The sequence below is a fragment of the Sparus aurata genome, chromosome 24 (genome assembly GCF_900880675.1).
Source record: "Sparus aurata chromosome 24, fSpaAur1.1, whole genome shotgun sequence".
NCBI classification, from domain to species: Eukaryota; Metazoa; Chordata; class Actinopteri; order Spariformes; family Sparidae; genus Sparus; species Sparus aurata.
In genome coordinates, this window is record NC_044210.1 from 9266196 (window position 1) to 9289538 (window position 23343).

The 23343-nt window shown below is 43.8% G+C and overlaps 1 protein-coding gene across 3 annotated transcripts in view; it reads right to left on the minus strand.

The window, feature by feature from the left end:
- nbeal1 (neurobeachin-like 1) overlaps nucleotides 1–23343 on the minus strand; it is a 42870-nt gene that overhangs the window by 8743 nt on the left and 10784 nt on the right. For 2 of the 3 annotated variants that reach the window (XM_030409747.1, XM_030409746.1), the window contains exons 3-40: nucleotides 22032–22193; nucleotides 21819–21900; nucleotides 21376–21503; nucleotides 21150–21232; nucleotides 19904–19989; nucleotides 19256–19616; nucleotides 18966–19072; nucleotides 17316–17402; nucleotides 14899–14982; nucleotides 14596–14694; nucleotides 13934–14505; nucleotides 13710–13842; nucleotides 13358–13477; nucleotides 12807–13116; nucleotides 12010–12095; nucleotides 11733–11822; nucleotides 11451–11628; nucleotides 11213–11346; nucleotides 9933–10092; nucleotides 9402–9504; nucleotides 9151–9310; nucleotides 7931–8089; nucleotides 7493–7652; nucleotides 7199–7287; nucleotides 5723–6328; nucleotides 4668–4843; nucleotides 4298–4586; nucleotides 3896–4204; nucleotides 3659–3808; nucleotides 3421–3578; nucleotides 3206–3330; nucleotides 1788–1914; nucleotides 1548–1696; nucleotides 1323–1456; nucleotides 1119–1220; nucleotides 545–640; nucleotides 328–452; nucleotides 29–169 (exon numbers count right to left, since the gene is read on the minus strand). In XM_030409747.1, the coding sequence (XP_030265607.1) occupies nucleotides 29–169; nucleotides 328–452; nucleotides 545–640; nucleotides 1119–1220; nucleotides 1323–1456; nucleotides 1548–1696; nucleotides 1788–1914; nucleotides 3206–3330; nucleotides 3421–3578; nucleotides 3659–3808; nucleotides 3896–4204; nucleotides 4298–4586; nucleotides 4668–4843; nucleotides 5723–6328; nucleotides 7199–7287; nucleotides 7493–7652; nucleotides 7931–8089; nucleotides 9151–9310; nucleotides 9402–9504; nucleotides 9933–10092; nucleotides 11213–11346; nucleotides 11451–11628; nucleotides 11733–11822; nucleotides 12010–12095; nucleotides 12807–13116; nucleotides 13358–13477; nucleotides 13710–13842; nucleotides 13934–14505; nucleotides 14596–14694; nucleotides 14899–14982; nucleotides 17316–17402; nucleotides 18966–19072; nucleotides 19256–19616; nucleotides 19904–19989; nucleotides 21150–21232; nucleotides 21376–21503; nucleotides 21819–21900; nucleotides 22032–22193 (6420 nt within the window). The remainder of the gene's footprint in view (nucleotides 1–28; nucleotides 170–327; nucleotides 453–544; nucleotides 641–1118; nucleotides 1221–1322; nucleotides 1457–1547; nucleotides 1697–1787; nucleotides 1915–3205; nucleotides 3331–3420; nucleotides 3579–3658; nucleotides 3809–3895; nucleotides 4205–4297; nucleotides 4587–4667; nucleotides 4844–5722; nucleotides 6329–7198; nucleotides 7288–7492; nucleotides 7653–7930; nucleotides 8090–9150; nucleotides 9311–9401; nucleotides 9505–9932; nucleotides 10093–11212; nucleotides 11347–11450; nucleotides 11629–11732; nucleotides 11823–12009; nucleotides 12096–12806; nucleotides 13117–13357; nucleotides 13478–13709; nucleotides 13843–13933; nucleotides 14506–14595; nucleotides 14695–14898; nucleotides 14983–17315; nucleotides 17403–18965; nucleotides 19073–19255; nucleotides 19617–19903; nucleotides 19990–21149; nucleotides 21233–21375; nucleotides 21504–21818; nucleotides 21901–22031; nucleotides 22194–23343) is intronic. The other variant, XM_030409748.1, reaches the window with a different exon arrangement.

The window sequence follows — 23343 nt, forward strand, 5'->3', positions numbered from 1 at the left end:
TGCTGGTGTGAGTCTAACTGAGGCTTACCGTCCACTCTGCAGCTGGATGTGCAGGGAGGTGAAGGGCTCCACTCTTATCAGGTAGTGCATCACTCCGGCAGCGTTTGAGTAGTGGGTGCCATAATGGAACCTGTCGATGGTGCCTGTCGGGTCCTCGAAACTTTCATACCTAATGGACACATTTTAACAATTTACTTGTGGTTTTCGGCAACGTGCCTCCATCCAGCCGCTGACACATTTCATATACATCTGTCTTATTAGATTTAATTTGTAAATTAAAGATTATAAAAAAAAATGTGCAAATAAATTGCAGACATATAAACCCACTTCTCTCTAACAGCCTTGGCGTTTCGGTCATTAAGAACAGCCACTGGCTTTGACAGGTCCCTGAACACTCGAGGATCAGACAGGTCCAGCTCCTCTGAAGTGTAGTCAGCTAAAATCCAGGGAAACTGGTGAAACAAACACACACAAAGTTAGCTGATATATCAATATTCACCTTGTCACCACAGTTGCACAGTGATGTGTTGAATGAGGAACGTACCACTGGATACTGAGCCAGGTTGTTGTATGTTCTGCCTGCAATCGTGTTCAACTGCATCAAGTAGTCAAAGTTGGAGATCTCTCGGTTCACCCATTTCTGTGCAGAAACAGGAGGTGGGAAAAAAGCCAGATTGTAAGATTTTGATTAATGTGTTTCCTCCATTTATGAAAACCTTAGTGTCTCGACACTCATTTAACCAAACATTGAACAAAAATAAACTCAGAACGTGGTCTGATGTTTGAAATTAAGTCCTTAATAATGTAATCTTAAAAGTCCTTTAGAGAACCAGCTGTCCTGCTATGGGTTCAACAGGTGTAAATAAATCCAATTTAAAAGAATGATTTTTTTATTTGATGAACAAATAAATTAAAATGTAGTAAAATATAACCATATTGAATCTTAAGAATCTACAACAGTCTGGATGACAAAAACTTTTCAATTTATTTTTTAGGGCACTTCTTCCTGCAGTATCAATAAGATACCACCAGCTGAGACCTACACAACGAGGCCAAATAATGTAGTCACTGTTATGTAAGTGACCATTGAGGTGAGCTCTGCATTATTGTGTCCTGACCTGTGTGAGTCCCGAGGCTTTGAGGAGCTCCTGCGGTGATCTGGTCCCATAAAGGCTGAGCGATCGCAGCAACAACATGCGGCTGTAGACCTTGTTCCTCACCTGTTTAGAAGAAAACACAATAATATTATAATTAATTTAGGGAGGGAGCCTCAAATATTATTTTCCGATCATAGAAATCCATGTTAATTTGCGACCCATCACCTCCTTCTTGAAGTTGAGGAAGTAATTGGTCTGGTCAATGAGGAATATCTCAAGAGCCGAGCGCCGCAGGTTGTAACGTCGCAGGTGGACCTCTCGGATCTGAGACAAGGGCCATTTGAAGTCGTGGCCCACTCCTTTGGGAAACAAGAAGGAGTTAGGGCAACTAAACTTTCAGTTTTGTTTTATCCTGTATTTTCTTATCCATTTTTCTAAGTGCCTCCCCACCTTCTTCTTTCTCCTGACTACTGTCGTAGAAGTAAATATGCTGGGTGGTGAGCTCCAGGCGCCCGGGCACCACATCCACCACCGTCACCAGCTCACAGTCCTCCCACAGCACCAGCTTCTCCTTCTGGCCTGCCTCCTCGGCTTCAGCTCTGCAGGACACAGACACAGAAAAATGCTGTAATTCTATGCATTTATTAAACAAAAACAATAGATTCTGTGTTTTTGTATTTGGCCACTGACTGGTTGTTGGCAGCAGCAGGGTCGTCCTCCGGCAGCTCCAGGATGTCATCTTCCAGGTCGCTGACTTTAACCTGCTTCACAGCCTCCAGCAGCAGAGACTCAGGGTTTACACGCTGCTGATGGACACCTGAGCAAAGCAAGAGGGACAGGAGATTATTAGAAAATGAGAGGAGGCATCCAGAGATGGTGCGGTGGTTAATATCACATGACAGCGCTGGAAATAAACTTCTTAGTATGCTTGTCAAGGGCTGACGAACTACAAAAACAATCAACTGTACCTGCCAAAAACATAACACTGTGATCTTGTTCAAATAGGAGAGGATTTATAGTTTTAAACTTGCTGGCAGGAGAAAAACAAAAGTTTTGAGTACTTTTGTTTGTGTAATAACAGGAGCCCACTTATTTTCAATCTGACACACTGCGTGGTTATTTCAGCACCTGCAAAACTCCTACTGGCTTGTGTTCATCTATTTAAAATATAAACACCTCCAATTCAGTGGGTGAGCACACAGCTAAGTGCCAGACATGTGGGAGGAATCCAGGCAGCAAAGTTAGCATCTTATTAAACAAAATAAATGATGCCACTATCTCAACCAAAATGAAATATTTCATGAAAGAATCCTGCTAAGTTTGTTGGACGTAAGCAGAATGTTTGTATATGGCGAGTTGTATCAGTCAAAATGGATTTCTAAAGTATATTCTTGATATCATGGGGATTTCAATCCAACGGGCAAAAGATTTCAGATCAGTAAACTACACCTTGCAGAGCCTCTGCAGGGCCTCCATGTCACCCGCTGTGAGATGAAAAAATAATATCTACATGTGGTTTAAAAGTCATTTTTTATTTTCGAACAGAATTTGAGGGTGGAGTTATTATCTCTGTGAAGAGATATTCACAGGAGTATGTCTCCAGACTGTGTAGTGAGAGATAGGTGTCAGAATGTATGTATCTGTCTTGCCGTTAACAATGTGAGATACAGATTAGTTAAACAATACTATAGGAATAATCGATGCCCTGTTGCATTTAAAAAAAAATGTAAAACACACACACAAAAAAAGTCTTCTTCTGCAACACACTCGTCCTTTTACACAACTTAAAAAGGCAAAAACACCAAGCACACTGGATCATCCTCCCAGCAGAGAAGATGGGAGGGAAGGACATAAGTTCGTCTTAAAGAGGATTTTTAAGGTCAGTCCTATTTAATCTGTTTATCAAGGATGGCTTGATGAGTGTGCCCATGACACACTGTAAACACACTTATCCCTCACCATCACATCCATTCACTGAATACATCTACTGGACCTAAGCAGGTGCTTTTTCCTGCCAGGGACACTGATGTGCAGCTTTAAGGCCACAGGAGGATTGAATGTAGCGCAAATAGTTAGTCTAAACTCACATAAACAATTCCACCACTCACCTAGGTTGTCTCTCAGAGCGCTGGCCTCTCGGTGTGGATCAAAATTGTAATTACGGACCAGCTTCAGTCTCATGCGTGAGAAGTTCTCAGCACTAGAAACCCTCCAGTGCATCTCATCCTGTTGCCTGTTAATAATTACAAAACACATTTGTAATACTCCCCAAACCAGCCATTATCTCTATCTGAATGTAAAGCAGAGAAGTTAATATCAGTACCTGTCAGCCCAGGGCCCTCTCTCACACACCAGACCCCGCCGTGCTGCCTTCCACTGCCTGAGGGTGGCACTGTTCTGGCTGTGCTGCTGCTTCAACATGCTGTTGTAGCGGAGGTTCTCCTGGCGGCCTCGGCGCGTGAAAGGCTCCACAAATTGCTCCTGAGGGGAAAGTAATGAGCAGCGTTAGATAGTGGAAAAGAGGCTTTAGATATTCTCCATCTATTATCGATCCAACTGACCTGGAAGCGGATCTTACTCTCACCCCTCTCCCTCTCTCGCTTATGCAGGCTGACCATGAAAGCCTCGTAGCACTCCTTCCAGTAGAGAGCCATGGTCTCATGACCCTGGCTGAATGTTTCGATTTCATACTGCTTCATGTACGGGATAATCTGAAGGTGGACAGAAGAACGTGTTTCATTAAATGTGTATCTAATATGCTACAAAACTCCCAGAGACTCTTAAGCTCAATCACATACGTATTTGTCGAGGTAGACGCGCCACTCAGGTGAGTTGCAGTACAGCTGGAAGTCCTCAAAGAAGGACGGGCTGCCGTTGGTGTCAGGCAGCTGGGGGAGGTGCAGCTCCATGTAGAGGAGGCGGTGGACTTTAGAGAGCAGTGTTCGCAGCAGGGGAACCAGGAAGGAGTACGTCTCCTCCGTTTGCTCCTTGACGGAGCGCCGTAGGATTCCCTCCACCTTACCAAGCAGGTAACAGGCCTCGTCCTGGCTGGACACCTCCTTTGTCTGCAGGATGCCGTTGAGCTTGGCAGTGGCCATGGCGCACACCTGGGAAACAGGGAATTCACATTAGACTCTAAATTTACATATGAAATAGTATAACAAAGCCAGAAATGGTGGCAAATAGGAAAAATAACTTACATCTGGATCCTCCTGAGCCATGAAGCCCATTAGCAGTCTTAGTCCAACCTGAGAGAGCTGGAACCACTGGGTGCCAGCCGAGTACCACACCATGAGGCTGTCCATCAGCGTCACTGTCTCTTCCAGCACCTTCTCCGTCCACAGAGATGGATTGACCAGGCCTTCCGCCTGCAGGAAGTCTTGTACCATGTGAAGCAATCGCACCGCATTCTCTGTGTGCTGTGGCAACGTGGCAGCTGATGCCTCGCGGTTATCACTCACGGCCCACTCCAACATACGTTCCATAAGACTTAAGAATAAAAGAGAGCGTTAGACACTGTTGGAATTACTGTTACGTTTTAAGCTATCAGCAATCAAATTGGGGACTGACCTCAGTTTAATTTGGTCGACAGGAAGCAGCAGCTCGTTGGCCGTTCCTAGTTTGGTGAGAGCTGAGAAGACCTGTCCACGCTCCAGCCATGCCGAATCATCTGAGCCCTCAACGCCACGCCACATCACGCACAGCACGATCTCCAGCAGCATGGTGCACAGCTCCTCTTCAGCCCGCTAGAGGGCGACGTAACACCAAAGAGACAAAACCAGAGAGGGGTTATCTTTAGAGGAGCATAGATGAAATTTCATTGATTGCTGCAGCAGTTGGTAACAGGATACAGCAAAGAAAAACAAGGACATTAATGACAACACGTCAACAATTATTAGGACAATCTTAAAGTTCTCTGCTGTGTGTGCAGATACTATTACTAACACTTCTCAAAGCCTTAAAGAGCATGAGTTTATGTCAGATCCCCCCAGTTCTGTCTTGAATGTAGATAATACTACATTTATACCGCTGGGCCAATCAAACGTTCTGTAATATTCCCCGACTTAAACTTGACAAACATGACATATTTAATTCTCTAACTGACAGGCTCCTGCTGCGGGAGGAGACAGGTTGACTCTCTTCCACCTATGCCCTTCAGTGACTCACTGAAATGACAAGAAGAGGCAGACTAGATGAAAGTAAGCTCTGGGCTCCCTGAGGTGTCACTGACATTTCACCCAGTCAGAGTCAGATGCTATTGCTGTTTGAGTAGAATTAAGGCGAGCTCAGAATATCATATGAAATAAAGACACCAGCATTTTCTTATCACCTGCTTTAATAGACACTATTATAGGGCTTATTGTCCAATTAACAGCTAACAAAGACATAAAAATGGGCTGTACATCCAACATTCAAGCTCTCGTAAACAAACACAAGCCCACAACAAGGTAAATAGTGCTTAGTTTTTGTTTTTACTATTGGTTTTGATGACAAAAACAAAAAACAAGTATTGTTATCTGGATCCTTTTACAAGCAACTGCCGTAACCAATTTAATGACAAAACTCTGAGTAATTCGTCTTTTCTCTTAAACCATCAAAGCTTGATAGAAAGTTTAGCATCTTACCTCAGTGTTGTTAAAGGACTCCCCCAGTGAGATGTTGTCACTAAAAAGAAAGCTGTCTTCAGTAAGGGAGGAACTTGCATCACGATCCCCGGTGCCCCCTGGGAAAGGCTTTGAGGTCTCCAGTGGCGATGGTGTGCTGGGCATGCTGCCAGGCGTCTGGCTGCCACTCTCCCCGCCCTCGTAGGCCTGCAGATGGGACAGATCTAACGTCAAGCCCCCCGACTTTCCCACCACCCAGGGCTTGACGTGAAGTTGCGGCTCGGTGGAGGCCGAGGAAGATGGCGTGTCCAGCAGTGAGATGACGTCTCCGTTCTCCAGGCTGTCCACAGAGCGAGTGTCGCCTATGCTGAGTCGGTCATCCTCCAGCCGGTCCAGGCGGGTAGCACTGCCTGTCCGTGCCTTTCTCTCCAGTGGCAGCTCCAGGCGGTTGCTGCCGCCGCCGCCGGGCCGGCTCAGGTCCAGGCTGCAGGTGCTGACAGTGTCGGCGCCCCGTAGTGGCAGAGACCCTTCACCCCGCAGGAAGAGTCGCATCAGAGTGTCCTGCCAACACTGCTGCCTTGAGATCTGGACAGCAGCATCCTGTTGGGATTGTAGCAGCTGGTACACCTGGAGACAGATGAGGAACAAGATTAAAGTTTGATTACACCTGCAGGGAAATTCAGTCATTTGGCATCAAGAGATAGAGGATGGAAAAGAAAAACTAATCTAAAAAGCTAAACTTCAACTTCTAATGATAAAAAATCATCACCGCTTCTCTCAAATGCAATTATTACATACTCATATGGCATTATTAGTATTTGAAATGATGAAGGGATTAAATTTAAGGCCGAAGAGTCACTTCATACAAGACATGAGTAAGACAGTCAGATATAAGAAAGTAGAGATGATTGAGGGTATTAAATTGGCAAAAAAAAGAGAAAATGGCTGTAAGCCTCACTGTTTTTAATTTTAATTCAAGAATATCAGCCTTTATGTTTACTGTTACTACTATTAGACTGTATGTGAATTAAGTTACAGCTAATGCTTACCCAAAATTCCCTACTAGGGTGCATAACTGTAGTGCCCTGCAGTTGTATGGAAAACTTGACGGAAATTATTGCATCGCTTCTTTATTTAAAAAAGTGCGTTTCTCTTGCATTTTTGACGAAGAAGCTGTTACAATGTGTTTTTCTTTATCGTAGTAAACTGCACTAGTTGTTATTACTAGTAACTACGAGTCGCTAAATCAACCAGGGTTGAAATCTTGAGTAATAATCAATGAAAAATTAACAACTGTGTGCGTTTGAGAGGGGAATGGAAGGAAATAATAAATGAAAGTAAACAGGAATAAAGAGAAGAACCTAAATAACAAGTAATGTAGTAAGCATTCCTTGATACTAATCAATTGCTGGAACCTACAGTAATTTCCTGTGTCTGCTGTTATTGAATATATTTAACTTATAGTGTCAGCAGGTGTAAGTAGTGGTGTTTCCTCACCCTCTTGCAGACGATGAGGCGAACACTGGGTCCGGCCCGGTGGGTGAGCTGGACAAGAGACATCAGGTCCTTGTAGTTTACCACGGGATCTGTAGATTTTAGATACACCATTTAACATTTGTGCAGCTGTATATGGTATTGATTAGCAATCGTGCTAAAGCTATCGTCTGGTTCTTCCTAATGACAGACAGGGGAGCATTTCTGTCCACTGCGTCTGACATAAAGCCTAGTTTGATTGATCTGCACAAAGTATTGGTCAGACTGGCTTTCTGGAATGTAAAAAGAAGAGCAGACCTGTGTGGAGGACCTGGTTGAGGAGACAGCGGATCAGGGTGGGAGTGATGTGTAGCTCGGAGAAGAGTAACGATAGGCCGGCGTAGCCTGCCTCCCTCAGCCGCAAGCGCTGCTTATTCTTTTCATAGACGCGGTCGCAGCGCAACATGCGCTCAAACAACTGTGAAGAGATGAAGAGAAAACAGAAAAATCAACCATTTCGATCACATCATGTTTGCTATTTTTTATGACTAATAGTGTTAGAATCAGTTTAATGATGGATAACCATGATTGATAACAATGTAGCCTGAGTTCATTTAAACTTCCTGACTTTTTGGCAAGACATTAATAATATTGTAGTAATTTAGTAATTCCATTACTAATCGTGAAATTTTACTGCGTTTATGATGGCAATAATGAAGCATTGCAGCTTATACATTACAGCAGGCTGTAACCCACCTTGAAGACGAGCTCTCGGAGCCGGTCTGAGTGCTTGTTATTGAGTAGAAGAGCGTAGCAGGAGTCGGCCGCCCCTGGCTCAAAGAGCAGCAGGAAGAGCTGGTCTCTGGCCGGGCTGCTCTGAAGGAGGCTGAGTAACAACTCCAGCAGACCACACAACTGAAAGACAAACAAACCACAACTACATTTAGTCACTTTTACATGGTCAAGACTGCTTGTGTGGAAAAATTCAATTGTTTGGAGAAAAAAAAAGTCATAGCGCTGAAAGACAGCAAAGCAGCTTATTCGTGCAAAACTTGGTGCTTGAATTGCAAGACGTATGTCATGTTTAATGATTCTGTTTTGATTAGGAGTGATGTTTTTACAGTTTTTACATAATCAATTAAGTGTTTTGTTTGAACACTCAGTCTGGCTTAATGAATGGATAAATACGATCACAGAAATGGCAGATGTCGAGCAGCGGAGGAGGATCATGTGATAATATTGGCCATATGTTCACTGAGGGTGACGTAAGCTTCTACATATAGTTCTGCAGTGTAAGAAGATACACAAAGTGACAGACAAAATGAAAAACAAGAGGGAACTATAAAAACGGAAGAGAGGTGTGACAAGAGGAGGAAACAGTTTTCACAAAATATGTGACAAACACTGAGCTCTGTGTAAACTTCTAGCAGGTGTTGGTGCTTTGAGAAAGACAGTTAAGAAATTAAGTGGTTTGTTTAACAGTCGCTGATGGATACTGCTCACAGAGAGGAAAAATAATGCAGAGAGACAGACAGAGAAAGGCTGGTAAAACAGCTGCCAGGCGGGAAATGAGCTGATAGCTTCCTGTGCAGGCATCCCCGCAGTAAGTCTCACAGGGGAACAGAAATCCTACAGTGAAAGGTCATCTTATTTTACAATAAAAATCCTCAAATAGCAGTGGCTGGCATTAACCTGTTTCACAAAATATAGGTCATCTGGCAAGCACACACAAGAGAGTATTGTGTTTCTCAATGGGGATAATCTTATTAGCTACAGTATGATTTAGTACAACAGGATAAGCATGTGTAGAAAATGAAAGGTTTAATACCATTTGCACGCACATGATGATAAGTTTCTACCATTAAGACACATTTTAAGATTGAAGGTCACTTACTTTCTTTCTCCTGCTGTGATGCTTCTTATTATTATATATATAAAAAAAACAACACCTCTTCAAAACAACCCAACCCCCTCACCTGGTCCTCCTCTCCAATGGCTGCGATGTATCCCAGAATGCTGTGCATCTCGTCCTGCGACATCCCCTTGCTGATGTAGTACTTGACGAGGCCACAGAGAGACGCTCGGATTGTACGAATGTCATCCTCACTAAGGTCGCTCTCTTTGTTACTGTTCTTCCTAAAGTGCAAAGCAAACGACAGTTATGATACGGGAGAAAGAGACTAAAAATGTACTGGAAGGGTACGCAGTTTGACAAATAGGATCTCACCCATAATAGAGGCGCACGGTGTCGAAAAGGAACTGAACTCCGCATTTTTTTCTGAACTGCTTCCTGTTATCTTTGATGACAGTGGACATGTACTGGATATGACCTTCATTGGACGAAGCAAAAAGCACAAGTCAGAACGGGTAACACTCAGGGACACATACTCTATTATGCTTCGCACACAAAATGCAGCAGCATCACATCCAACAACACCCATAAGGAGGTATATTAGACATAAAAACTGAAAAAGCTACACGTTGAGGTTTTGTATAGGGGACTATCTTGTGGGCGTAGTAACTTTCTAATTGTTGCAGTTCTATTGCCAGGCAAACAGCAGAGTCGTCAGAAAGCCATACATTCCTCTTTTACTTAACATATTCCTCTATTCTTCTTAATTGCTGGTTGCTTCATGTACTTTACAACTCCCTCAGAAAACATGACTACACACACACACACACACACACACACACACACACACACACACACACACACACACACACACACACACACACAATACAGATATATAGATCTAACCTATCCGCAAGGGGAAGTCTCCTTTGTTCCAGATGTTGAAGTTGAACAGCAGATGCGTGTGAAGCTGCTGGAGCAGAGCCTGGTTCTTCTCACACGTCACCTGCTCAATCAGAAGCTGCACGGCAACAAGAACACTGACGTCCACGTGACCTGCTGGCAGCTAAAGAAAAACGATAGATTACATTTTACTACTATTAGTAATTAGTGCTGGCGCACATGCTGTAAATAAACCCATAAAATGTGATAAAGCTTATTGGCAAACAAGTGTACAATAATGCCAAACACCTACAGCTCGCCTCCACAACACGGAACAAGGATCATGATGGAATGGGGCAAACATTTATGGTTTATTTGGACTTTTACACTAAAAGGGTGTGGTTACTTTGCCAAGAGCAGCCATTACTGCATCTAAGATATGTCTCTCTTATCTGGGTCTCTGTGGAGGCTTTTATTTTCCCATGCTGGTGTAAATGCTGATTCAAAGGTATTTCCACCGCATAAAAAACAAATAAATAGTGATGCATTTGCACCAGATAAAAGATAGAAGAGGAAAGGGAGCCAAGGACAAAAAAGAAATGAGCAATCAAGGGAAACAGACAGACACAAAGGAAAAGACAAACACAGACACACAGAACAAACACAGAGACGGACCTAACAGACAGGGAGAGCAGCATTCATAAGTCTCCTATAATAAAAAGCTGTACGTGACTAGATGTGGGCTTGATGCCAGTCAGCAGAGATTCTTAATTGTCCCATTCAGAAACAGACTAATCCACTCTAAATATGGAGACAAACAAGAGGCTTATGTAGAGATCTTGCGTAATTAATGCATTGTGTAAAAAACCCCTCTAGGTCACAGTCCTGCCTTTATATTGTGTGACTGCAGGAAGATGGAAACCACTCATCTGAAGGTGGAAGAAACTTTATACCCCTCAAAAATTTAAAAATTAATTAGAGTGACTCATACAAGATTAGTATTATGAGGTGACCCCTGATAATCAGGTGACATGCAATGTAATAAGGTCCCCGATATAATGTTCCTGCTGTAAACTGTCCATAGGGCAATTTTTACAAATTGTAAAAATATTTATTTCAAATGTATCTACTCAAAAAAACTACTTCATATAAACAAATTAATAAATAAATATAAAATATTTCAGCCGAGGAAAGAGATGGAAATACGGTATTAAGATTCCATCAGTGCGATGCCCAAATTATGGACATGTCTTTTTAACATGTGTTGATTTGTGTAAGTGAGGTAGACATAAACCAAGAGAGACCTTCTGCAGCAGGGCTCCCAGTGTAGCGACCCCATGCGAGTGGAGCAGATTCTCCTGGTTGATTGGGTGTCTCTGCAGGAAATGCTTCAGTACCAACAAGAAGGTGGCGACCAGATTCTTCTCCAGTCGTGCCTCTGAAAAACAAAAAAAAAAAAAAAAAGAATGTTCTTGCTCTAATTACATTAAAGAGAAACAAGGAAAAATAGAAATATATTGTTGTAGGTGGTGGCAAACACACCTGAAGCTCTGTTGGATGGGAGAATGACCCAGTCTCCATCAGCTGGCGTGGTCACATCAGGGGTGATGAAATCTGACCCAGCTGCTGGATCACTGGACTGTTGATCAGGGGTCACCAGGGCCAACTGCTCCAGGATAGGGAAGAGCACCGTCAGGCCGCCCACACAGTTGATCATATCCTGTAACACACATAATCAAATATATATATACATACAGTATATATATATATATTTGCAATTCATCCCTCCGAGCACAGAACAATTGAGTTGGATGTCGCTCCCACCTTGATATCCCAGTTGACGACTTTATTCCCAGTCAGGCGTCCATGTAGCATATTTGGGGACAGATCAAGACAGATGGGGTTCCTACATGCCTGTAGACAAAAAGACCATGTTTAGTTAACAGTTAGCAGATTTACCTCAAACAGATAATAAGACTGTGGTGAAAATACTTTATTTTGATAGAATCATTCCCAAATTTCTACTCATTAAAAGGAATTTCCTCATTCGTACAGCAGACAACCTACAAAGGAGTGACTTAAATTACAGTAGTCTAATCACCTTGGGTGAGTAGTGCAGCAGTAACTTGGTATAAAGGTCTCCAACTTCTGATTCTTGCGCTTTGAATGGGGAGATGCAGTTTGGACCTGTGTAGAACACAGAAGGAGAGTTTGAGACAGAGAAAGAGCCTACAAAATACATTCTTCAAGGGACAGTCCACCTCAGAAACAAAAATGCATATTTTGAGTTTTGGACAAGAACCGTATAGATGTCTGCATTGTCTGCTAATGGAACTAGAGGGCATTTGGCTTGTGTTGCTCAAACCCCCAAAACAATTTAAAACATTCCATAGCAATCTCTATTTCCAGAAATCATGACTCAGTCACTCTAACATAATCCACAGACCTTTGATGAGCAGTTTCTTGTTGAAAATATTTTCTTTCTACCAAACTACACCCGCAAATCGCATCACTGCACAGAAGGAAGCATACATCTACTTATGGACAACAGTTCAGCCGAGGAGGACGCCATTAATATTCACACTGTCCCTAGCATGAACCTTTCGCCCACGTAGAAAGAAAACTGTCTCTGAATGAAACTTCACACATTACAATTATGGATTATGTTGAGGAACTGGGTCATTATTTCTCAAGACAGGAACTGCAACTTTGAGCAACACAAGTAAAGTGCCATCTAATTTCATTATATTTGAGAGAAGGCAACTCACACCAAAACAAGCTACAAATGGTAATAAGGAAAATAAGTATTTTTGATTTTGGGGTGAACTGTCCCTTTAAGTTTATTCTGACTTAATGACACATAGTATTCTTCCTCTCACACCACCTCCTCTTGCTTACCAGCACTGCAGATGGCTTTTATGTGGTTGGGCTGCAGAGGTTCATGGAAGACCATGACGCTCCCCAGCTGGCCCTGCAAGGATGTAGGGCTTCCCCACTCGCTGTCCTGAGTCCCTGCAGAGATGAGCTTAGTCACAGACTCAGACTTCCCCCCAAGCAGGCCCCCCCAGGTCTGCGGCGACAGGATGCCACCCAACGAGGAGCGGGTGGTGGGTGTGGTTGCGGAGGAGAAGGGAGGGTCTGGGATCTGGGAGGGTGGGGGAGTCGTGGTCCGGTTGCCCGCTGAGCCGATGCAGCAGGAGATGAACGGCTGTGGGTGGGATAAGATAAAATACATGTGTTTGCCTTTATGATTAAGATTTAGGACAGCTTCAAGCACCATACAACTGTTGTACAGTGAGTGTTAAAACTCTCATGTTTTCTTGCTACTATAAGTAGAAGTAATGATGTTTCAGTAAATTACACTGAAGATTAACTGAATGAAAACAAAGGCATTCAAATTGCCAAAAGTCAATGAATTCCATAATTTACCACATGAGTGAAGGTCTCACCTCAGTCATGGTTGGGTACTTCAGGGTGGCAGACAGTTTCTGCTGTCCGTCCACATAAATGTAGACTAGACTCTGTCCAAATGGTCTCTTTCCTGGTACATGGACAACACCGATGCTGTGCTGTAAGCAGAAATTCAGACAGCATTTAGTCCCTTTTCATTCTCGGTGTCGCTCTCTTCATCAGTCTACAAGACATCGGGTTAAAAGGTGTGGATCTTCTAAATGTAGAGTGTCATCAGCGATGCCAGACTTTCAGATGGTGTTGATTAGTTTTTAGCCTTATTGCGTTATGTTCTGTTTTTATTCAGCATTTTATTTACATCAACAACAGATGTTATCAAGGCTGACTCACCCAGAGGGAGTCACAGAAGCAGTAGTCGGGCAGCATTACTGTGACGTACTCCTTCTTCGTGCATACAGCCACAACCAGCGTCCCCGCTGAGCTGATGAAGGCCTCAAACCCTGTCCCTCCTGGTGTGAAAAAGCTGCACAAGATAATATATAAGGAAACAGTTTGAGTGAGCATTACAGCTTTCTTTTGCAAAATTATTTTTTCTGTTTCTCTTTCCATCTCACCTGTAGAGCTGCTTCCTCTTGTCCTTGCTGGGTGGACCCAACTGGTCCTGATCAAGTGACAGCCAGGCTAGAAAGCTGAAGGCAGAGCCTGGCCAGCGCTGCACTGTTGGGACTACAATGCCAGCCATGCTGGGTGACAGGTCAAAGTACTGCATGGCACTTTCCAGGCCCTGCTTCCGTACCATGGTCAGGAGCGCTTTCAAGGCAGGACCTACATGTGGGTGTGCTTGCGCAGACTCTGAAGGCCTGAGGAAGTGCAAGAAGCCCAGGAGTTCCCTGGCACTCAAGGACTGAGAGCCCAGAGAGCCCAGCAGCCCCAACAGGCTCTCGGCACAAGCTCGGTGTAGCCGTTGGTGGCGGTCGAGGCTGGCCAGTGCTCGCATGACCATGGCAGCATTGACGCAGGTGGCACGGGTCTGTCGGTTGAGGCAGCTGAGGCGGCGGAGCCAGTCGGCCGTAAAAAGCTGCTGCTCCGATGAGTCTAGCTCTGGGAGCCATTGGACCAGCAGCAACAAGGGCTCCACGTTACTGATGCCCAAGAGCCCCACTGAGGTGTGCTCACCCTCCACAGCCTACACCCAGACAAAGGAAAAAACATAAACACCAACGAATATAAAGACACAGATAAAGATACAACAAACACCAAAAATAATCTCTCTCACCATGTTCATCAGCTCTTTGAGAAGGTGCCGTGATGGCTGACCGAGTGAGGTGAGAACTTCATAAAGGTGATTGTAACCAATCCTCTCCTTGAACACCTCCTGCAGGGGTGGGGGAAAAACATAAATGAAAATACAAATACAAAAAGCTATCAACTTCTTCTTTTGTATCATCATCTCTGTCCCTAAAAGGATGACTCTCGGCTTTGGCTGATTAGGTAAAAGTCCATTTAAAAGTAGAACTTAAGAATTTAGCAGAAGCAAATCATTGCTTTAAATTAACTGTGTGCATATGTGTCATGTTACCTTTGCAGCTGGTGATTTGTGCATCACTGTTGTCAGGGCTTTGATGGTTGCTACAGCGAGGGAGTCAAGTCGCCCTTGAAACACCTGCAGGAAAATCAGCCACGTCACTCACTCATCACAGCCAGTCACTTGCTCTTTTAGTGGGCAGGATGGAGTACCAGATAACTGGACACAAGTCAAATCTCCTGTTATTCCAGATGAATGTCTTAGCACTTTTAGAAGGTGACAAGCATGCATACAATTCAAAGCCACATTCATATTCAGGCTTGTACAGCTTAAATGATAATGACCAACTTATTCACAGCACTGAATACAACATGCATCACACTGAGAGGAATAAAGGGAGACTTAAATCGATGCCTTCGAGTTTGATTCAATTAGTGTGTGCGTGAAATTGTGAGTATAATCATCGATGAAGGTTAGAACCCTTCTTGTTGCTGCAGTCGGAACTGGCATCAAAGCTTGTGGTGCAGATGTTACAGTACAGATAAGTAATGTGTCGTCTTTCTGCTCCAAGTTAAATAATCCTTTTAATAGCACGATGATCCAACTGGAGCAGGAAGCTCTCAGGGCTTGGTAAAAAAAAACAACAACAAACAAAAACAAGAAAAACACCCGCCTCCACACTCAGACAGCCAAGGAGAAGTACCTCTCTCTTTTTTCTCATGTTCACAAAAAGCATGCAACCCATAAAACACAAGCAAAACCATGAAAAATACACACAAACACATCTCCATCCAGCTCCGTCCTGCTCATGTCCAATATGTTTCCAGATCAGTTAACGCTTTTTTGATCCTACAGAGAGTCTCGGACCAGCTGGAGAGGGACTGTGGTGAAAATTAAACACTTAAAGATCATTGTCACTGGGTCCAGATCACCTCAGACCACTGAACTCTGTGAGAAAACACACCAGGCCAATGTGATAGGATTCCAGTGGGAACCATAATTTACCGCAGGGCAATGTTGAGGGGAAAGAGAGGGGAAGGGTGAGGGAACTGAAAATGGCAACAAAATAAATAAAGTGACAAAGCGGTGAAAGAGGCAAAGGGGTCACTCCACAGCAAGACGAATCATTTAGCACTTCGGGTTGATTCTGGTTTTGGAAACACTTTTGGTGTTTAATTACATGAGGATTACTTTTAAATCCCTCTGCTGTATATTAACTAAAAGCTGCTTTAACCTCAGGTGACCACGCCAACAAAAAACTTGATGTGTAAAAACCTGCCGAGCAGGCTGCAGCATCTGCCCCATGCATCAGGTTACAGCTGCACAACAACAAAGGCACACTGGTGTGTATGTGTATGTGTGTCTTCACGTTGGTTTGTCCACCTGTGTTCATATTATCTAGATAAATGGAGGGATTGTACCTCATGAAGGTGGCTCTGTCAGTAGAAAACCACATGAAGAGTAGAATGAGAGCTGGTATACACTTTGGGGAACAGGTGACCTTTCTGTGCACATGAGATGATCCAGTGAGAGCTCTGACTGATAGTTGACACTACACCATTCAAAAGAAAGGCCTCAGACAGCCACTGTTAGTAGCAGCTGCATGTCTTTGGCGAAACAAAATGTACCCAGAGGGCGGTTATTAATAAAAAATGAAGTTTTCAAATGTGGTAAAGACCACGTTGTTCAGCTTTTCTTGCTTAAGAAACCAGTAATACTTATAACTGATGCATTATTTGCCACTAGCTGATTTGCTTCACTTGTAATAACCTGCTTGAAGCACTAGATGTCTGGGGTCTACAGCATCATTATAATTCTGATATTGTTTAAGGATTAGTTTAATTTTGTGGAAATTCCATTTTAGCTTTCTTGTGGGTTTGGGTGGTTAAAATAGTAGATCAATAGCACTATTATGTCTGATCGTCATATAGGAAGCTACTACAGCTAGAAGCCAGTTAGTTTTGTTCAGCATAGAGACTGGAAACAGGAAGAAGTTGTTCGTATTGTTTCATATCGTATCATATTGTATCATGTTACACATCATGTTGGAATTCCCTACTTCAGTAAGTCAAGAGGTCAACAAACGTTTTTTAAATGATCAAACTAATCTCTGGCCACACAAAACATGCTGCTTCAGTTTGTGTAACAGGAAGCAAAAGTGTTAATGTGAAAACCATGAACACAACCAACATGATGGTGTAACAGTTAGAGATAACACACACATGGACTAATAGTGTGTTGCCCGCCAGCACTCTGACAGTCCAATGACTCAGTGAGTTCTCTGTTGAGACATGATCCAATTAGAAATAATAATCTGGCACAAAGCAGTGTAGTTGTCTTGCTGTGGAGTGGCTCTGCTAAGGTGAAGGTGGTGGGATTTGGCAGCAGGTGAGGGCAAAGGGTCAGGTAAGTGGATGGTATTGGGGATGAGTGGATCGGGTGAGTTGAAGTGGGGACTTTCTCGGCGGTACCTGAGTGTCCCTCTCTCCTGTCAGTAACCTGTTGTTGGTTATATCTTTCTGGTCCTTGTCTGCCGCCGTGCACCTAGCGTTAACCAGCTGACACACACAACAGGCAACATGTCAACATAGCATGTGAGGGAGGTTGACAAGAGAGAGAAAATGGAGACGAGGGAGAGTCAGAGGATGGTGCAAAGGGGGGAGGAAAGATGTTGTAAGTTGAGGAGAGGGTGAGAGGTTAAAAGCCTCAGCAGGGGTCACTGTGAGGAGGCGTGTTGGTGATCCAGCCTTGCTGTGGGGAGGGAAACATGCAAGGTGGGCAAAATGCTTTTGTTCTCACAATGACATACAGGCTGACCAGACCTGGGCAGTTATACATCCAAATTACATGTTAAATACCTGCGGCCATATTCACAAAACACCCAAAGGCTAAAAGTTGTCCTGATGAAATGTTAGGACACATACACTTTTGCTTTCTTACTATGCCTCTTAAAGTAGCTGCTTTTACTCCTAAGACCTGCTTACATTCACTCTGCTGCTGGTGGTAATGTGGCTCATCAGGCTGGAGACAAATATCTTCTAAAAGCATATTCTGATGGCGGCGAGTTGACACAAGTCTAAACAATTAAATAACCCTGGAGAGGACAGCTTGCACAACTCTACACTCCTGTGACTCTAGAAACAATCAGTGTGTAGCACCGATGAACTTGAACTTGAACGTTTTTCATGGGCATCTCTGGATTTCCAGGCAAAATTGGTCTATATGTAGATCTGCCCTATCAAATTATTTGTTTATCCAATTCAATTAGTTTGCTCCTGTGTATGCATGAATACTAATTCACTGACAAAGGCTGGTCACCTGCCAAACATTCAGTGGAGACTTACTAGGTGAACATGATGTCACACATAGCAGCAGGGTCAAACCTCTCTTTTATTCTTTACTAAATAAAAAGACGCTCTAAAGAGGAACTTCTAGTGCCTTTTAGGATGACTTGGTGAGATCCTTTGTGAATACAGCCACAGAACTAAAGAAAATTATTTGCAAAGGATGCAAATCCAAGAAATAACTCTATATCATAAACCACATTCATGTTAACAGTGTATTTACTCTAGTACATTTTGGAGGTACTGGTCATTTCCTTTCCACTATATTTCATAGGAAAAATTATACTTTCACTTTTTAGTATCAACAGTTACTACTTTGCAGTGTAAGATGCGCAGATTTTGGTTTTGCCACATCTGAGTGCTTTTCCCACCACAGGAGACATAATCTAAAATCTACTTTTCTCCTTTAAAGACAGAATTAAACACAACTACTTCCCTGTTAGTTGTTGTATCGAAGCACAAATATATCATTTATATGTTAGAATTAATAAGCTGTTAAAAAATCCTAAACCCCCACATAAGTAAATATAGCAGTGGGGCAAAAATGGCATTATCAGTAGGTCACACTGACATCAGATTACAACTTCAAACAGCCTTAGCATCTTTTAGCTAGATATGAGCAAATGCATTTAATAAGTTAGGAATAATGTTCAATTTGACCCAGTTTTGAGCTACAAACATGAGCTCAGATTGATCAAACACCAAATAATGTCACTCACACTCATAATAGTGTTGTTTCTTCGGGTTATATTTAGACAGAAAGACCTGCTCTGTTACCTTGCTGTTCTGCAGCAGTCGTGTCAGGTGCTCGAAACAGTTACTATTGAGGAAGATGGCTTGTAGAACTGGCCTGTCTGAACACAGGAACATGTCCCTGATAGTGTCTGAGAGGCAGGAAGATGAAGAGATGGTGACACAAGAGACAAAGGAGGAGACAGAACAATGACTCATTGACTCACATAAAAGAAGTAGGGTAAGTTGCGTTAGCAAAACAGAACATCTCAAATAATACATTTAATATCACAATAGTGTGGTTTATGCCCCTAAATGATCAATTACGCCCCTACCTAGCATGTTTACTTGCAGCGCCACAAATCGGCTCTCCCAGTGTCTGCCCAGTGTTGGCATTTGGCCCTTGGACTGCTGCTGCTGTCGAGCAGCGACGACAGCAGCCGGGTCTGAGTTGAGCAGCTTGAAGTAGTTTTCCAGCACAGAGGCGATCTCAACTTGCCGCTGGTCGGAGCTTGCGGCCAGTAGGCGCTGCACCACCTCCCTCAGGCAGCCCAGAGTCAGCAGGGCCTTACGGTCGGGGGCCTCGCTGTCCCAGTCCTCGCCTTCTTCTGAAGAGCAGCTGCCCATAGAGCAGTCGGCCAGAACCCGCATCAGAACCTCCATGGTGGCTGGGGAGATGGCAAGCAGAGCATTCCTCTGCAAGAGAGGAGGGAAAACAAAGTGGGGTTGGGGAGATCGAGAGATCTGTTTAGTTGTTTAAGACTAACTAACAGGGTCCAATACATAAAAAGCCACCACAAAATTAATTCTAATGCGTTTTTCTCATGGGCCAAGAACTGAGACTTAGCAGTTTAATTGGAATGAATAAATGTGCTGCCATCTTGAAACAGTCTCCAAACACATCCAGCCAGCAAGACGCGATAAGGACACACTGGTTATCATGGTGACATGACCTGTGACCTCCACAGCATCCAGAGGCTTACCTGATCACCAGCTACTATAGCTCCAAACAGGTGCAGCAGGCAGCATTTCAGGCTCTCCTTTAGGTGCTCGCTCTCTTGGAAGCACTCTGGAATGAGGGCGCACACACACACACACATAAAACACACACACACACACATAAAACACACACACACACTCCATTAGTTTGATCAGTCGGCGTGATGTCTTCTATGCAAATAAAACACAACCACATAACGAAACTGTAGTTCAGACCAAACTGTAACATCCTGTTATTTTTGTCTGTAAACAAAACACGGATGAATGCACACACAGACGCACCTTTATCATTTCGGACTCTTTCACACACACACACACACACCCACCTATGGAAGCTAAATGAAATCTGCAAACCAGATAAGATAGCACACACAGGCATGTGGCAGCCCCGTCAGTAAACTCTCGGTCATGATAGCCCCAGTCATCCATTAACTCATCTGTCAACACGTCTGACTGGGGAGATGAAGAGTGACATCTTGGCTCTGTGATGTCTGTTTTCCTTTATCTCAATCATGCTACAAATGAATAACATCTACAATCACTGGATCAAACTAATGGAGACAATCTCCACTTGAGTTCAAATATGGAAAAATTAGCTGAACATCAGTCTTTAACAAAAGTGTTCAACTTGTTCTTTGAAAACAACACACATTCACAGTATGTCAGGTTGGGCCTTGGGTGTTATCTTTGCTGCCAAACCACATCAGCCACACACAGGACTGAGGACAGAAGGGAGTATTTGTTCAAAATGGCCGCCAGTGCGGCTTAAGTGGCTTGACAGACACCATTCACTATCAGCTCATCTCAGCGCTTGGCAAACAGAACAGGGATACAAAGAGTTGATTCAACTGGACCCGGAGAGGAAAGAAGAGGACATCAGCGGGAGAGACAGAGAGAGATGGACGGGACGAGAAGAGAAGAGAAGAGAAGAGAAGAGAAGAGAAGAGAAGAGAAGAGAAGAGAAGAGAAGAGAAGAGAAGAGAAGAGAAGAGAAGAGAAGAGAGTCTTTGTCTTTTTTTATGATGCCTAGAATCATAATCATGCAGCCTAGAAGAGATCATTGAAGCAGGAGATGCAAAGTATGGACCATAACATAATGTTCAGTAGGTGTTTGCTTTTTAGGGACAGGGAAGCGATCACACCCCCTGCCCCACACCAATCCACCAGTTCTGTGCTGCCAATATAAAAAGAACCTTAAAGTGTGACTGAGAGGTAGAATGAAACACTTACGGTAAAAGAAAGGAACAAACTCAACCGTGAGAGGAGCGGCCTTGTACTTCTGTCTGCTCCTCTCTACTGTACCCAACTGCTCCCTGGGAAAAATAAAACAAAAACACTTTAGCAAAGACACAACACAGACGTACAGTACTTCATACTGCATTTTGCATACATCTGTAGGCTTAAATCAACACTAGTTAAAGGCCAGGTCAGTTGAATGTTAGCTGGATGTTGTTACCCGCAGGTTCGATGCCTCCAGTTGCGGTACGGGTCGTAGAGGCTCTCACAGAAAGCAAGCGCGTGACGGACAAACTCCTCAGCCTGGCTCTGGTCTACCATCTCCTTCTCTTTGGTTTTGCTCTTCAGCTGCAAACACAAACACACACACAGACCCACTTCACACCTGCTATTATGTGTCTCATACACACCATTTAATGTGTGATTCAGGTGACGGGTGACATTTTCACTTCAATGTGTCTAACAAATTGCTTTATTCATTGCCAAATTGCAGAACTACACTGATGTGACTTCCCCATTCATGTTCCTCCAAATTAAGGGAACTATTCAACTACCATTTCATTAATAAAAATGAAATTTCCTCAGCAGATCTATAGGGGAGCATGTTTTGCTTAGCAGAGAAGAACTGACAGATCACAGTATAGACAAAATGAGGAGTCAGACCTGCTGAATGTACAGTGTTGTCATGGTGATGATGTGATTGATGTAAGAGCAAGTGCCAATCTCCTCCACGTTGGATAGGTTCCTTTGAGACACATCCAATTATGCACAAACAGAAAAAAATCCACCATTATTTATCAGTCACTTGCATCAGAGAACTAAATTCTTCATTAACGTAAAATATTTAAACAGTGTCCCAATTTTTACTGTCCCAACCTGCAGATGATGATAAGGAACTTGAGCAGCAGCAGAGCCAGGTTTTGCTGCTCAGGCTCCAGGCCGTCAGAGGCTTTCTGGACGCACTGCAGCAGCTGGTGGCGCAAAACCTGCAGGATGTTGTCTGGGAGGAGCGTCAACACCGGGGGAACCTCCTCTGGCCTGGAGACACAGAAGAAAGGAGGAAAAGTTGCTTATATACTAGGCTTAGGGGGTTAATGTGCACATGGACACATGTAGCCTTTTATCATGGATCCCTGCAGTATAAACAAGGGCAACTTCAAGGACCCTGTTCTGCATTCACTCAATCACACACACATGGCTGATGCATTCAGGCATTATTTCCTAGGAAAAAAAGCATATGTGCTGCAGAGAGAGAGAGAGAGAGAGAGAGAGAGAGAGAGAGAGAGAGAGAGGAGAGAGAGAGAGAGAGAGAGAGGAGAGGGGGGGAGAGAGAGGGAGAGGGAGGGAAGAGAGAGAGAGAGAGTGAGAGAGAGAGAGAGAGATCGATATATAGAGAAAAGAGTAGAGATAGAGCGTTAGTAAAGAAGCACCCCGCGCTTGATACTTGCGCCCCGCTCTCCGCCCCGCCCATCTCCTCGCTCTCTCGCCCTCGCTCCTCTTCCCTCTCTCTCTCGTCTATCTCTTTGCTCCCCCTTCTGCTCGATCTCCCAGCTATTTCGGTAGTGCGGTGAGGGATGAGAAAGAGAGAGAGAGAGCAGAGCAAAACTAATGCAATGAATGTCAGTTGGAAAGCAGGACAGATGTGGCAGCTGCAGAGGAAGGGATGGAGAAGGAAGGAGGAGGGGAGGAAAGAAAATGGAGAAATGACAGAGGACAAGAGGCAGAGACAGCAGAGGGAAGAAGGAAGGAGAAAAAGCAGGAGAGGATGAGGGAAAATGAGTCAAGAGGGGGAGGGAAAAGGGAAATGACAGAGAGCGGGAGAGAGGAGAAGCTCAACAAATAGGATTTAAAAACCCATATTCCTCCACCCACCTCCACCCTCTCATATGGCCCCGCCTCCATCATAAAATGTGTCTGACTTCCTGGGGCTTCATCTGATGTAGATCACAACCAGCAGCATAGCCAAAGTGTTAACAAATTTCACATATTTCAGCATGCTCTCAAATGCTGGATACAGGCTTTCAGGTGAGCGTTGAAGCACTGAGGGCATCTCACATTAACCTGCATCATATGTTCACGTGTCAACACAAGTCACAGCATCACCTGCAACAAAATGTGACCGCTCTGCACAAAAGCATCTGGTGTAGCCGGGCTATTTTGGGTTGTACTGTGGAAGGCGGCACAGTAT